This window comes from Macaca fascicularis, chromosome 10 (assembly GCF_037993035.2).
Source record: "Macaca fascicularis isolate 582-1 chromosome 10, T2T-MFA8v1.1".
NCBI classification, from domain to species: Eukaryota; Metazoa; Chordata; class Mammalia; order Primates; family Cercopithecidae; genus Macaca; species Macaca fascicularis.
In genome coordinates, this window is record NC_088384.1 from 257,979 (window position 1) to 273,095 (window position 15,117).

General features: G+C 46.9%; 1 protein-coding gene across 29 annotated transcripts in view; it reads right to left on the reverse strand.

Annotated features, from left to right (window-relative positions):
• The window catches only part of LOC135965229 (disco-interacting protein 2 homolog C-like), a 279,948-nt gene that overhangs the window by 165,285 nt on the left and 99,546 nt on the right, over positions 1 to 15,117 (reverse strand). For 7 of the 29 annotated variants that reach the window (XR_012418478.1, XR_010578166.2, XM_074003287.1 and 4 more), the window contains exon 1: positions 9,721 to 9,893. The exons of 20 other annotated variants lie outside the window; for them this stretch is intronic. Coding sequence is in view for 5 of the 9 variants with exons in the window: in XM_074003291.1 (XP_073859392.1) it covers positions 9,721 to 9,845 (125 nt within the window). In the remaining 4 variants the exon portion in view is untranslated. Of the gene's footprint in view, positions 1 to 9,720; positions 9,923 to 15,117 lie in introns of those variants that run through there. 2 more of the 29 variants (XR_010578161.2, XR_010578164.2) reach the window with 1 other exon arrangement.

Consider the following 15,117-nt stretch of genomic DNA (forward strand, 5'->3'; position numbering starts at 1 on the left):
GGCGTGTGTGCTCTTCCATCCAGACAGACATCACACTTCAGCACCTGCATCTGACATCACTTCAGCCAAAAGCTTCTCTCAAACCTCCCCCCACACCTGCCGGTCACACAGGTCTGCACCCATCACCTTTCTCACACGAATTCTCACATATTCCTGTGTAGCACCATCCAACTGATGATAGTCTGAGAGGAGGAAGCTTTGTAGATAAATCCACTTTCTACTTTGCTCCCAGCCCTCCGTCTTGCGTCTTGGATGAGGCAACCGATTAACAGCAATTTCATTTCAGCACAACATTTCCATTTGAAGAAACGCAGAGCATAGGGCTCTGGTCATAATTAAAAGCTTGTTTCATTTGTCATTTGAAATTCCATGTACTGCTGCAACAGCAGCACCCCCTCCTCGCCAGGCTCTGCCCTAAGGACATCTTTCCTGGCAGTGAGAGCCCCGCAGGTTTCCCAGCGCCTCGGGCTGCGGCTTCCACGCTGGGCCGGCACTGACAGGACCGGAATGGTGCCCCCAACAACTACAGGATTGGAAGCTGGTCGACTGCTCTGTAGAATGGAGACATGTTAGTAATCCCCGACATTTCCACTGACAGGCTGCTCAGGTAAACTGGGAAAAATCCACAAACTAGAAAGAATCCATGGGGAGGAGCACTTCTGTCTCCAACCTGGCAGCAAACGGTGGCTGTGCAGACGATCTCTTCAGGAAAACTATCGACTGTATCTCAGGTCAACAACAGCCCCGCTGAGGGCCAAAAAATCAGCTCCCCCTGGCCCTCACTTCCTAAGGGTCAACCCTCCCAGGCCACCTCTCCTGGAAGATCAGCTCTGACGCACCCACGACGGTCAGGAACCGGCTCTGGGACACATTTCCCAGGCTCCTGCCCACCGCCCTCTCTCTTCTTCCTCCTCCATCTCCCTCTTCACTCCCATCCGCCCTCCCCCCCCTTTCGCTTCCCTTCTCTCCTTTCCTCTCCCTCCCTCATGTCCTTTCAGCCCTCACCTTCCTCACTGCACTTCCCTATGCAACTCAGCGGATGCATTCTCAGGTCAGTAGAGTTTTCTTTCACTCTGTTTTTATGGCAATGATCATTCTTAATGAACAGAAACCTGTTTCGGACCATGTGGATGCCACCTCCTGACCAACTGCTGCCCCGTGGCTCCGTGTCCACTCAGTGACCTCACGGCGCAGGTGCCCAACAGTATGGCTGTGACCAGGGGTAGCAACATGGGACATGAGAGAGGTATCCCAGCCAAGAGGCCCTGCAAAGCCTCCCCAGCAAACCGGAGCAAGGCCCAGGGCGGTAGGGAGAGCGCCGTGCTCACGACGTAGGCAGTTCAGCTTCCGCAAACTGTCCATCGACTGCAACTTACTTTGTTTCCATGGTAACAAAAGAACCATAAGCATTCTGAAATATGTTCTTGGTTTCATGTGTTGCGAAATCTAAGCAACATTATAAGAAAAATCACTGAATTCTGCCTGAGGCTCTAGGGGTGTTTTCCTCTCTGAAAGGAGCCCCCTTCCAGGACTTGGGATTGAGTGACAGCCTTCAAAATCACGGTTATCCTGGTGGTAACAGGGAACTCCTCAGCCCGCCAGGAGCTGGGGCCCTCGACAGCCCCCATGGCTCCAGACGCCAGTGTTCTAAGGATCACACATGTGCAGATAGCAAAGCTTGCTGCACACACGCCAGGTGCTAACAAGCCCCAAACGTCTCACTCATACTTGCTAACCACATCGCTTCTCTCAGCCTCCACGGCGTTTCACACTCTGCCTTTATATAGAGATGAACCATGCGTCCTGAGTGCTACAAAGATTCAACTCCTTCCGGGAAGAGGGGTGCATCTTTCCATCACGGGGTCCTCACTCCAGCTGGCACAGGATTTGCAGAGTGGGCGAGTCTAATGTTGATGACACTTTCTCAATATTCCCTTCACACCCCTCCAAAAACAAGAGTGCTGCCAGCTTCTTACCGACGTTGTAATGAGCAAAATATTTTTCTCTTATTTCTCACTTTTTAACGTTATACTAGTGAAGAATGTGACTCTGCATGTACACTGTAAGCACCCACACCGTGAACATTCTGCCCTCCTGTGACTGTATTCACAGGTCACAAGGACAAAACTTCTCCATAGTAGCCTATATATATATATATATATTTATATATATATTTATATATATATATATATTTATATATATATTTATATATATATATTTTTTTAACATGACTTCCACTCATCTGAAAGTCACAGATGTAGCTTTTCCTTCATAAAAAGATCCAAATGATACACAAACCAGGTTTAATAAACACATTGGTCCAGGTGGGAAAATGACCCCTCAGTCTCCCTCCCCTCAAAGACCAGGGCAGCCAGGAAACTGCGCTCTCCAGTAAATGACAGCCGGCAGGATTCCCTAAATAAGCAGCCGGAAGATTCCCATCTCGCAGAGCACACCTTTCAAGACTCAAGATGCCCCCGCTCCCTGAATATCCGACGAAGAACAGGGCTACCCAACGGAGGACTGAGGCAGTAAACAAACATGTATTTGGCCGGGGGCGGCGGCTTATGCTTGTAATCCCAGAACTTTGGGAGAAGGAGGCAGGCAGATCACAAGGTCAGGCGATCGAGACCATCCTGGCTAACACGATGAAACCCCCGTCTCTACCAAAAATACAAAAAATTAGCCAGGCGTGCTGGCGGGCACCTGTAGTCCCACGTACTCGGGAGGCTGAGGCAGGAGAATGGCGTGAAGCCAGGAGGCGGAGTTTGCAGAGAGTAAGATCACACCACTGCACTCCAGCCTCGGCGACAGAGCAAGACTCCGTCTGAAAAAAATAAAATAAATAAAATTTTAAAAGTTTTCAGCAAATAGCATCATCGACCCACAAATGAGAGGTACCGTTTTCATTCTAGGAGGGAAACACTACAAAACACGTATACTTTAGCCCTGTAAGTGAATTCTTCGGGCATTCCTGTGTCCGCTATCAAATGCAGCATATCACCTCAAAAGGCAAAGTTCTATAAGTCACATCCAAGGAAGGGAAAAATCATTCTAAGTTTTAGCCATCCAGTAAGAACCTGATCCAGAGAAGCCTACTTGTTCCAGACTCTAAGCGGCAATATATTGCTACAATGTAATGAAAACAAAGGGATAATTAAGAAAATTTCAATGCTAATAAAAGGCAAAAACATAATTAGATTTATTCTACTCTAGACAGAGCAGCCGGGCAGTTCACCCATAGGTTATGAACGTTGCTGTTTTTCAGACAGGGTCCCAACTCTGTCAAGGCTTGACAGCAGGGGCGTGATCTCCACTCACTGCAAGGTCCGCCTCCCAGGCTCAAGCGATTCTCTTCAGCCTCTGGAGTAGCCGGGACTACAGGTGTGCAGCCATCATGCCCAGCTAATTTGTGTGTTTTCCGTAGAGATGGGATTTCACCAGGTTGCCCAGGCTGGTTCCCTGGGTCTCGAGTTCCGAGGCTCAAGCAATCCGCCCGCCTCGGCCTCCCAAAGCGCTGGGATTACAGGCGTGAGCCATCACGCCTGGCCCATTTTTTTTTCTTTCCTTTTTAAGCGATTAATGTGCTTCAGAGTCTTGTAGGCATTTAAAAAAAAAAAAAGAAAAGAACAAGCAAATTCTGTAAGGGAAAGAAACCATTAACATGTTTTACACACCTCAAAACTCAAAACAGAAATACTAAGAATAAAATGTATTTTATTCACAGAGGCATTCTTAAAGTTCTGTAAAAGTGACACCATGGACACCACCACATCACAGACGAGTGTGGCAGGACTGCTCAGATTCAGAACACAGTCTAAACAGTCCTCCTGCCACTTTCCTCAGTGGGAACACTTTATTCTGTCTTTTATTCAAATTAAGTATCTTGCAAGGGAGTTGAAGAAAACTGCAGAGCAGATTTTAAAACTTCAATGCTTTTCTCAATTTTCGTCACATTCTGATGCATTTTTACCTACTACACGGCCAATAAGTTTAAAGCTTTTTGCATCGATAAAGACAATGCTCCTTGTAGCAATAGGCTTTTTCTTTTCTATACAAAGATCTATAACTTAAGCTAGTAAACTGGGCATTTCACAAAGATTTTGCACAATTCCTAGCACAGATTTTAGCAAAATAAAACCATTATCTTTCTGCAATTAAATAACCAAACATAGGAAACTGCACAGTTAAAATAACCATTCCATTATTTTATATAAACACAAATGATAAAGGAGAGTATGCTTTGGAAAACAGTGTTTCCATAAGCTAATGATGAAGCAGAAGACAGTTCCTCAGCCTCATATGACATTTGACAACCGAAGTACTCTGGCCCAAGCCCAGCCCGGTTAAATGGAGGGGAAGTAAACATGTGACCGACCGTGGTGGGGCACTGTGATAGCCACAGTCCAGGAAAGAACAGCTGACATGTTTCTTCTTCATGGGAAAACTGAAACATACTCGAGACACCTTAATTCTTTAAAACACAGTCTGCCCCAGTACTAACCTTAAGCTCCCATTGATAAAGATTGCGATAACCAGAGGTGTTTATCCAGGCCCTCGAAAATCACGGACATGGTACATACACAACATTTTCAAACACTCAATGCTGCCAGTATGTTAAATGCGCTGTGATACCGGAGGTCTTGTGCAGGACCAGAAGCATCGCAGCCTGGTTACCTTCCTGGTGTTCAATGCTTTGTATGTGCAAAGTCTGCTGTTACAATTTACTGGGCTTAATGTCATTCAGTTTGTCACAGAAGAGAGCTATGACATTTACTTAATTCCACACACAGATTCTCAAGTTCATCTTCCACCAATGACTGCCCTGTCCACAAGACAGCGGAGGGAAGACCCAGGAAAGGCCTGGGAGATGCCAGGTGCTCACAAACTGCTATCAGTCTGCTGGTTCTGACTTAAAGGAAAACAGACATAGAAGAAACTAAAAGGACTCACTACATCTAATATCACAATGTTCTCAACTTTACCTTAGCCAAAAATAAAAGCGGAATAGCAAAACTACTCCAGGGCATGATTCCAGGGCTAATCTGAAACATGAAATATTTAGAAGACAAAGCTTATTGTGAGTGCAATTAATATACACATAAAACACTGGTTTCGCAAAACCCAGTCTTTGCGATTGCTTTTATAAAAAGTAAAATTCTCATGAGGATCACATACACTAACTGATTTTCAAATGAAGGGACTGGTAAACTTCAGGGCATATGATTTCTGCCACACACGAGGGGAGCAGTGAGAGAGAAGAGCTAGGATCAAGTGTGCTGAAGCTGTCCTAGGACTGAAATTCAGTTTCTGCCAAAACAAAAACACAGGAGGCTGTCAACTTCGATAGCAAGCTCTGCTTGAGAGCGTCAAGATGTTAAAATTGCAAAGGGGCTTCTCCCTGCTATAGGCACGCGTGATCCTTGCAAAAACATAGCTCAGCATCATCAAAAATCAGGAAAGAACACAAGCTTTCCAGACACGAAATCCAAGAGCAGAAGGGAGCAGAGTCCAAGCTTGCTCGGCAGAACTGTTCCCGGACAACAGCACAGAGGACGTCACAGGGAGGGCAGGGCAAGCAACAGCAGCTTCCGTGATGCCGCAAGCAGGGCCTGAGCCAGGGGAGCAGTCTCCTCCAACCTGACAAGGAGGCGCGAGGAGCCACAGAGAAGTCAATTCAGGGTCCTTTTCAGAAAGGGGCAACAATGAGAAAATCTGGTCTTACCCAACCACCCCCCACCCACGGTAACAGCTAAACTCGCACGTGCGTCTGTCACCTTCCCCACCCCCTCTTGCAGATGCTCTTCCTGCACCCGGGTGCCTGTCTCCGTGCTGCTCCTGAGGCCACACCTGTTGCCATCCAGTAGTGACCGGGAATTCACCTTTGTCCGGGCGAAGCAAACGCAGAGTTCACACACTCTTGTACAGGTTTGCTGGCCGAGAATCTAACCGAGCTGTCCAATTCCAGATGTGCTGGTACCAAGGAGAACGCTCGATGTCCGGCATTTATAAACGGTATCAGTGGGTTCTCCTGGGACTCCCAGGCAGCCGAACGAGGGAGGGAGCTGTTGCCCTGTTGCCCCGAGCCAAAGCAGCGCTGCGAGGCAAACACCACAGGCCACATCACACTCGAGCACCGACTCTTGACAGTTGCTCGTTTGTGTGTTCAGAGTTCAGGGTACAGGCGACAGACAGGCCTGATCTCAGCCATGGGACAGCAGTGATTGCCCACAAGTCCCGTATCTAAGCCCCGACTTGCCCATCGGCCTTCCTTCAGGAACAACGCCCACCTCACAGTGCTGCCATGAACGCTAAGTCAGCACGTATATACACAACCAGATTCATTGCAATTGTGCTTTCTACCCCAAGTTAATACAACCAGGTGCTATCATCGAGACTGAATAACCAATATTAGAACAGAAGGTCAGGCCAGCGATGGTGGCTCAGACCTGTAATCCCAGCACTTTGGGAAGCTGAGGTGGGTGGATCACTTGAGGTCAGGAGTTGCAGACCAGCTTGGCCAACATGGCAAAACCCCATCTCTACTAAAAATAATTTATCCAGACATGGTGGCACACACCCTCTAACCCCAGCTACTAGGGAGGCTGAGGCATAAGAATCGCTTGAACCTGTGACGTAGAGGTTGCAGTGAATGGAGATTGTACCCCTGGGCTCCACCCTTCCAGCCTGGGTGACAGAGCAAGATTCTAATAAAACAATAAAAGGTCAAGATGAGAACTGATTGCCAAGGTCCACAGTCCATATACTTAAAACATAAAATTCATTAGCTAGTACTTGATCAAGTTGCTGCTTTCTTCATTACAATCTTGTATATCCTTCTAACACGGCTCAAAATGTTTACATTTGAACACACCTCGAGTATAACAAAAAATAAAGTGCCTGTATTTCACAAACGAGCAATTTCCAGTAAGGCTGCATCCTGCTCTAGTTAATCCTTTGACAATGTAAAACTGAGCCATCCTGACATAGCACTGACACATGGTGCAAGAAGAATGACCTCCAATTAAATCGCTAGGTTTAGAGAACACGTAAATATAGTTTATCACTAATTCACTAGCCATTAGCAAGATTTTAAAGGAAGAAAAATTATCAGGACTGTAACTAGGAATAAAGGCAAAAATAAACATGAAGAAATTAGTCACGTTTAAATCAATACGCTTTCTGTGAGGCCGTAACAAAGTATACACAGCAGGGGCACAAACTGTCATGCTAAACTGTCACCAAGCTCTCTATGAAGGTAGTAAGAGCGTCCCAAGTCGCAGAGCCTCGTCTTCCTATTTAAACCCTAAACAGCCAACACCACTCAGCATGCAGTGAGAGCTCTGAAAGCTCAGAGGAATGCATGATGGGATGAAGGGCCCTAGCCCTGCCATCACCCTGCTGCTTATTAAAAATATAAAACAAACCCCTGCCTTCAAGGTGCCCAGATCTAACTAGTACAAGGTTTTGCTTTTAACAAGTTAACTACGAATGATGAAGACTCTCAACAGCTGTGCGAAATGTAAGGCAACCTCATAAGAGGAACTTGGCTGAGACTAAACCCAGAGATGGTTTTTTTAACCACAGAAGAGGAAAGAACTGAAGAACCTTACAGAAAGTTGACAGCAATTTCTATTTCTCTATGGTACAACCTGGAATTTACCTTTGAGACAGACTGCCCTTCTGTTCTGAAAAATCAGATTATTCTTGCAATCCTCCATCAGGACTGAAATTCCCAAAGGCATGGAAAACCAAGTACTAATTTTAACCCCCCCCCCCCCCAAAAAAAAAAACTACCTATGATCTTAGATGTGAGATTTAGTATTCTCAAATTCCAAATTTGGAAATATTTTGCACAAAGTCCTTATTTTCCCTGTTTACTTGAAAGCTCTCTATTCTTTTGTCCTAAACATCTTCCTTCTCATCCTTCCAAACAATATCTGCAGATGAACTTACATATCGTTTTCAATGTTACAAAGAAGATACTACATTTGTCATGAACTGTTTATATTCACAGCTCTAGGAGGGATTTTGCTACATCGTGAGGAATAACACGAGGCAGTTAATACGCCACGAATAAAGAACAGTAGAAAGTGGACACATTTCCTGATGAGTGCCGATTTCTCATTGAGCTGCTGACAAAGTTATAATACAGAAAGCTAGACAGCTGCTCTGTTAGTTCTACCTCACTTAAGTGACCGAGTCATTGTTGTTTCGGTTCCCTCTCTCGTCTGGGGATGAGACACACCTCACAGAGCTGTTTATGATTTCAGGAACACACACATCAATGAAGTGACTGTTCCTAAATCGTTGCAAAGGGTAGAGTAACCTGCCAAATTTCAACTAGGTTGTAACAAACAACTGTTTTCATCCTACACGCTCCGGTGCCAGCGAGATGGTGCGTTCTTGGATCCCTGCGGGAGCCCTATTCCTGGTGCCATAGAGCGCACACACACATTTACATCCACATAATGTACGTATATGGCACACTGTAACACGTGTACCTGCATAGAGCGTACACACATCCGAATACGTGGAGTGTACATAAGTGCACTACGTGCGTACAGAGTGCACACACATCCAGATCCATGTAGGGTACATGCATAGAGTGTACACACATCCAAATATATATAGTGTACAAACAAGTTCACTACGTGTGTACAAGCATAGAGCATACACACATCCATATAGCAAATGTACATAGGTATGCTAACATGTATGTACATGCAGAGCATGCACACACGTCTATATGCATACAGTGTACACAGGTATACTATAACCTGTATGTACATGCATATGGCATACACATGCACATCCGTATGTACACAGGTATGCTATTTGCTATATGTATACACATGCATATAACATACATTCTTATCCAATGTACGTAGGTGCACTACAGCATGCATACACATGTGCAGTGTACACATATGCACATGTATACAATGTACATCAGTACACTAACGTATAAAACGTATACACATATGCAATAGTGTACGTACATATGCAGCATGTATACGTATTATTGTGTACATATCCAGAAGTTTATTCAGTGTGCATAGTGTACATGCATGCTTGTGTGCACATATGTATATATACATCTGCAGAAATAATGTGCACATACCCACATGGTGCACGTACACAGGTATGTATGTGGCATTAAATACATGCATGTATGTACACATGTAGAACAGATAGGTGTCCAACTAGTGTGCATATAATCATCCCCGTAGATACACACATATACACATGTACATGCATGCCTACAGCATGCACGTGTGTAGGACACAAATGTAGTGTACATACCTATACACTGTAAATACATGCAGTGGAAATACACGTAGTATGTGTACACCACATACACACATGTACATTTATACAGTACGCATACACCGAGACCCAGAACGGGTCATGAGTATTAACATGGCGCAAACGCTTCCAGTTCTACCTCAGTGAATTTTTTTCAAACTATAATAGAACTCATATAAAAAGGGTTTTAAGGAAATCAATACAGCTAGTGACAAAAACAGTGGGAAGGGCACAACCACTTTCCCTCAGAGTTCTGGGCCTGACCGTGGAAGTTCAGAGGTTTCCTAATGCAGTACACATCAGAACTGACTCACAATGAAGCACTCCTTAAAAATTAAAAATGTGTCCTCATGTTTTGGCCTTTGAGACAAAGCCTCTTAGTTAATCGAGTTCTGACTGAATTTGACTCACAGTACTCTGGCAGATTCTTCATTTTCTGGTGAGACAGACGAATGTCCCAGGGTGAGGGCAATGCCAGCCGTTTCAGGGTCAGCTTTTCGAGGAGCGATGTCTGGCAGAACACAATCCAACACCATAGTAGGATCCCCCACCCAGCCACTTAGACGCTTTCTGGTACTTACTCTGTCTGCTTGTTTCCCTTTCTTGAATTCAGCTGGGGGGAGAAAAAAAAACAAAAAAATCAAAACCAAAAACAAACAGCCCATGTGTTTGTGTGTCTGAAAAGTGAATACATCCACATCCAACTTTCTAAATGATACACGGCAGGTGTTGATGGTCACCAACCAGTGGCCACTGTTGACAAAATACAAAGTCATCTGCAAACATGAACGAGTTTCTAGGAATACAAAAGTCAAGGGAATTTACTTCACATATTAAAGCTCTCAAGGGTGCTCATCAAAAATATATTTAGAGGTTTTCCTTTCAAGTTATTTTTGAAGATTTTTAAGTTGCAATACTTAAAAGCCTCTGGGAAAAGAAAGGATACAGGTATCTGGAAGATTTATACTAAATGATTTTCATGTCTTTTTGATAAAGTTAAATAAGGTCAGCCTTGAAGTAATGGGTTCCACTACTCTGAGGCTGTGGATGGAATCCACACCACCACCAGACAATTGAATAAACAGCAAGGCTGCACACACAGGACACAGGCAGTGAGCCAGCCTGACTAGTTGTCAGCTTCTGGGTCAGTTCTACCCAGTTCTGGCCAGGCCCCACTGGAGATGAAAACCTGCCCTTTAGAAGCCTTCAAACCCCACCTTTCAAAATCTAATCCTCTTCAACTGAGGCCCAAGTCCAAAAATCTACTGACATCTTAGCCCGCGTTAGGCCAGCTGTCCCCCAGCCTTTTTGGCACCAGGGATGGGTTTCATGGAAGACAATTTTTCTGGGGGGTGGTTTTGAATTGCAACTGTTCCACCTCAGGTCAGGCAGCGGATCCTCATAAGGAGCACCTCCGAGATCTCTCACAAGCAGTTTACGATAGGGTCCCAGCGCCTAGCAGAACACACAGCTAATGATAGGGTCACAACACCTAGGAGAACATGCGGCTTATGATAGGGCTCCAGCACCTAGGAGAACAGGCGGCTTAGGAGAGGGTCCCAGCACCTAGGAGAACAGGTATTAAATGAGTTGGCAAAGCCAAAATCCACCGGATCTACCACTCCAAAGCAAACATACACCACTGCCCAATATTGATGTGAGCCAAAAACAGGGAAGTCCTGAGGGCCCACACTGACCACAGCCAGACACCACTTCTGCAAGAAGCAAGCACGCACCTAGAGATCACCAGTGATGACCCAGGAGAGCAGCTTTGAGCAGAGACAAAGGTGAAGGAGAGGCACATGGGCCAGGGTGCTGGGTGTGCCCGTCTTTGTGACCTCACTGAGATTGCTGACCTCTGGCCCTTGGTGTCCCTTCCTGTGGAGGTAGCAGCCCCCAAATCCCTGCCTCCCTTCAGCACTGACTGAGGCGGCCCTGAAGTCTCCCCAGGACTGAGACTGTTTCTAAATCCTGTTAACTGCACACCCACATGAAAAACAAAAAACAAAATATCAAGTATGCAGACAGGAAAATAAAAATACGTGATTCCTCCCTTATTCAACAGGCATTTAAAAAGTAACAGGAAAATTGTGATAGTCTTTAAACAACCACCAGCTATCACGTCCTGTTGAAATGTTTTAGCTAATCAGGAACATCTTTACCAAGCACTTGTGTGTTCAGGAAATCAGTTGACAGGTCCCAAATAACCTCGGAGCCTGCGACCTGACCCCCACTCACGCACATCACCTCTCCAGAGGAACGTGTCCTGGACACCTTTCAAATGGTGAGGAACAGGAACAAGGGTAGCTTTCCCTCAACACCACAAAACAAGCTCGACCCCGAGGAGCCCGGAGAACAGCGACGTTTGTTTAGATGCTTTCCCACTGTCCTTGTCAGAGCAAACATTCCCATCCCACACCGCCCAGTGTTTAACTCTCCCTGGGATACCAGCAGCCGTCAACCCTCAACAAGCTGGAAACAGAGGCCAAGCTGATAGGAGGCCTCTCTCCATTCCTTACTGAATTCGCTCAGGACACGGATGTTCCCAAACACATATGGCCCCGAGTATTCCACACCTGGGGAACATTCAAACAGCAGACTCTGCAAAGACGTTCCCCTCAAGAGAAACTCAGTTTCTAACTTCCCTTAGGGAAAAACAGGAGACCCAGAACTTTCCAGAAAATCAAGTGTGAGAGGAAGCCACTCACCTCTGGCACTTCCTAAACCTGCCTTCCCGCGGGTGCTCAGGGATGTCCCCGCGACAGCCCCGTCCACCCAGGACGGCAGCAGGGCTCAGGCAGCCAGCACCTGGGCAGCTGGCGAAGCAACCCCAGGGTGAAAACGCCATCCCAGGCACCACTTCCCGGAGCCCCTCAGCAAGAAAAACAGAGGTGGGACAGAACCGAGGGCTGACTCGAGGCTGGGGAGCCACAGACCCGCACAGCTCAATCATCGGACATGCTCTTCTGTGGACAGAGCCCAGGGAGAGGCCAGCACAGAGACCCTCGTGCCGGCTCCACGGGCCAGCGTCCTCCAGGGCTGCAAGTTTGTGATCACAGCTTCAGAATTTGGTTCCAGAATCTTCCGGAATCAAACACGCACCAAACTGTAAAGCTGCCAGGACAGCAGGGCCCAGGAGCAGGCTCAGGGGAGGACCACTTAGAAACCCCACACACAGCATACACGTGTGCATGCTTACTCCACACATGCCACCGCTTCACCCAATAGTATACACGCAAACGCATGTATGTACTCCATACACACCCTCAAATACACTCACCAAATATGATGCGTGTACACACTCCACACACACCTTCAATTACATACGACACACATGAACATGCTCACTCCACCCACACCTGCTAAATACACTCAACCACACATGCACAAACGTGACACACGTGCACACTCATTCCGGACGTCACACCCCTCACCAAGTACACAGGTGCACACACCTCCAAGTTCAGAACCTGTAGACTCCACAAGCTTTGGTTTCCCCCACTGTTTCTCTCATCACATGAGATCCACACACAGGTGTCATTTACTGACATCTAACACCCGGGGAGGCCCTTAGACAGAACTGCAGTCACAAGTCGGCTTCATTCAGGCATTCATCACCAGCCTCCTGAAGCCACCTCCTGTCCCCAGGGGGAGCGGGGGCCGAGACCGGAGACGTCACTGGGCTTACAGATCCCCAGGCTGGCAACCCAGCGAAATGAGGAGGGCTGGGCCACGGCCCTGGAGGGAGACGGGTACTGGCTCAAGGATGCGGAACATGAGTCCTCATTTCCAGACAGTGTCACCTACGACAGCGTCAGGTGAAAGCCAGTGGTTTGGCATTCCTGGGATAGACAGTTCTGGAAATACAAGGGAAGCTTTTTACTCCTCCCCTCTGAACACATGAGGTCCATGGTCCCCTCACATCTAACACTGGGAATCCGAATCGGTGACTCCTTGTCCACCTGAGGACCACCCAAGAGGATCCACACACCTGCTACAACAGCAGCACCGCACCTGGTCTGCAGGGGAGCAAAGCAAATCCCACCTTTATGACTAAAACTGGATTACCCTGACACTGGCAGCCTGCAGTGTGTGTATCGTCAAGCCCCCACGTCTGTGCCACCTGCAAGAGGAACACAAGCCCTTAGTCCCAGGTTCTCAGGACGGCCTGTGAGGTAGATGCTGGCACCTTCCCATCTCCCAGGGGAGAGGAGAGAAGGCCACGGTCAGGGCTTGCATATCAGGAGGGTCGGGATTCAAACCCCATCTGCCTCACAAAGCAGCCCTTACCATTCAAGTGACTTCTATCGTCAGCCTTAAAATGTACCACAGTTACCAGCAATTCTGAGTGCTGTTCCTTGGGACATCATAAGCAAACATTTTGTTAGAAAGGTTTTGCCAAATCTGCTTTCAAAATCCTATGGTATGAAATGACTAATGAAAATTTGAGCTATGAAATAAAGCACATAGTTAAATGAATCCCAAAATGACTATCGCGAAGGAAGTTTTAACTTGAAGTGAAAAATATCCTCCAAATGACATCAGCCAGAATTATCTTCAATCATTACTGATCCCATATGCTTCAGGAATTATACAGCATCATCTCAGATATGAACTTAAAACCATTAGCTGAATGCACATTTCAGCACAACCAAAGTTCTGCTATAATAAGCAGCACAGGCGTCTCTGGAGAGGATTTTAATTGGGACTACAAACGATGTGCACGATCGTGGTAAGAGGTTTCATGCTGGCTGTTCTCCAAGGTGCGACACAGAGAGACACCACTAACCTCAAAGACACCTGCTGCTTTGTAATGAGATGAGAGACGATGTGGACGGACTACTGTAAATATTCGAAAAGGAGAAACAATGCAAGGAAAGAATCGTATCAGTTACCCTTTACATTCTTAGAAAAAAACGATTTTTCTTTTGGGATGATTTTAAAAGAAAATGACATTTCTGGATTTTTTTTAACTTTTCTTTCTGAGACAGGGTCTTGGCTCTGTCGCCAAGATTGGAGTACAGTGGAGCAATAGCAGCTCACTGTAGCCTTAAGTGATCTTCCCACCTCAGCCTCCAGAGTACCAGGGACCACAGGCACGCACCACCACACTCAGCTAACTTCTGTTATACAGATGGGGTCTTGCTATGATGTCCAGGCTGGTCTTCAACCCCTTGGCCTCAAGTGATCCTCCTGTCTTGACCTCACAAAGATTTAGCCTAAGCGACCATGTCTTATCGGAAAACAGACATTAGAGCAAATGCATTTCTGTAAGATTTTCTACCTCTTTTCACTGGAGAAAAAGGTAACTTGCCTCCAAGGGTCGGAGACAAAGACGTTACTGCAGACAAGAGCGCTGTGCATCCCGGGAACCGCTACACCACGAGGCACGGCCGTGCACACTGGACGCAGGAGTAACAAACGAGGCTAGCACAGGCCGATGCTGGCCCTCTCCAGAAGCAGGCCTATCCTTCCTCCTCGCCTCAGCCCCCTCTCCCTTCAGGCCTCAGTGGCTGCTGACAGCGGAGAGGCCACAACTAGAGGAGGCTCTCAACTCCACCAGGGACAGGAGTCCCGCACGCTGGGGACTCAACTGCTGTCCTCCGCATCCACCTCCTTCTGGTCCAGCCTTCTCAGGAGCCAGGCGTGGCCACTTTGACCCTCTTTTCCCTTCTGTGGCTCCTACAAAAAACCAGTTCAGAGAGCCCAGGCTGCCTTGCACTCCAGGGATACCTGGCACAGGCCCCCTCCATGTCCTTATCCAAGCTCCTGGGGCCAGAAGGGTCTTGCAATATTTCACTTTCCAGT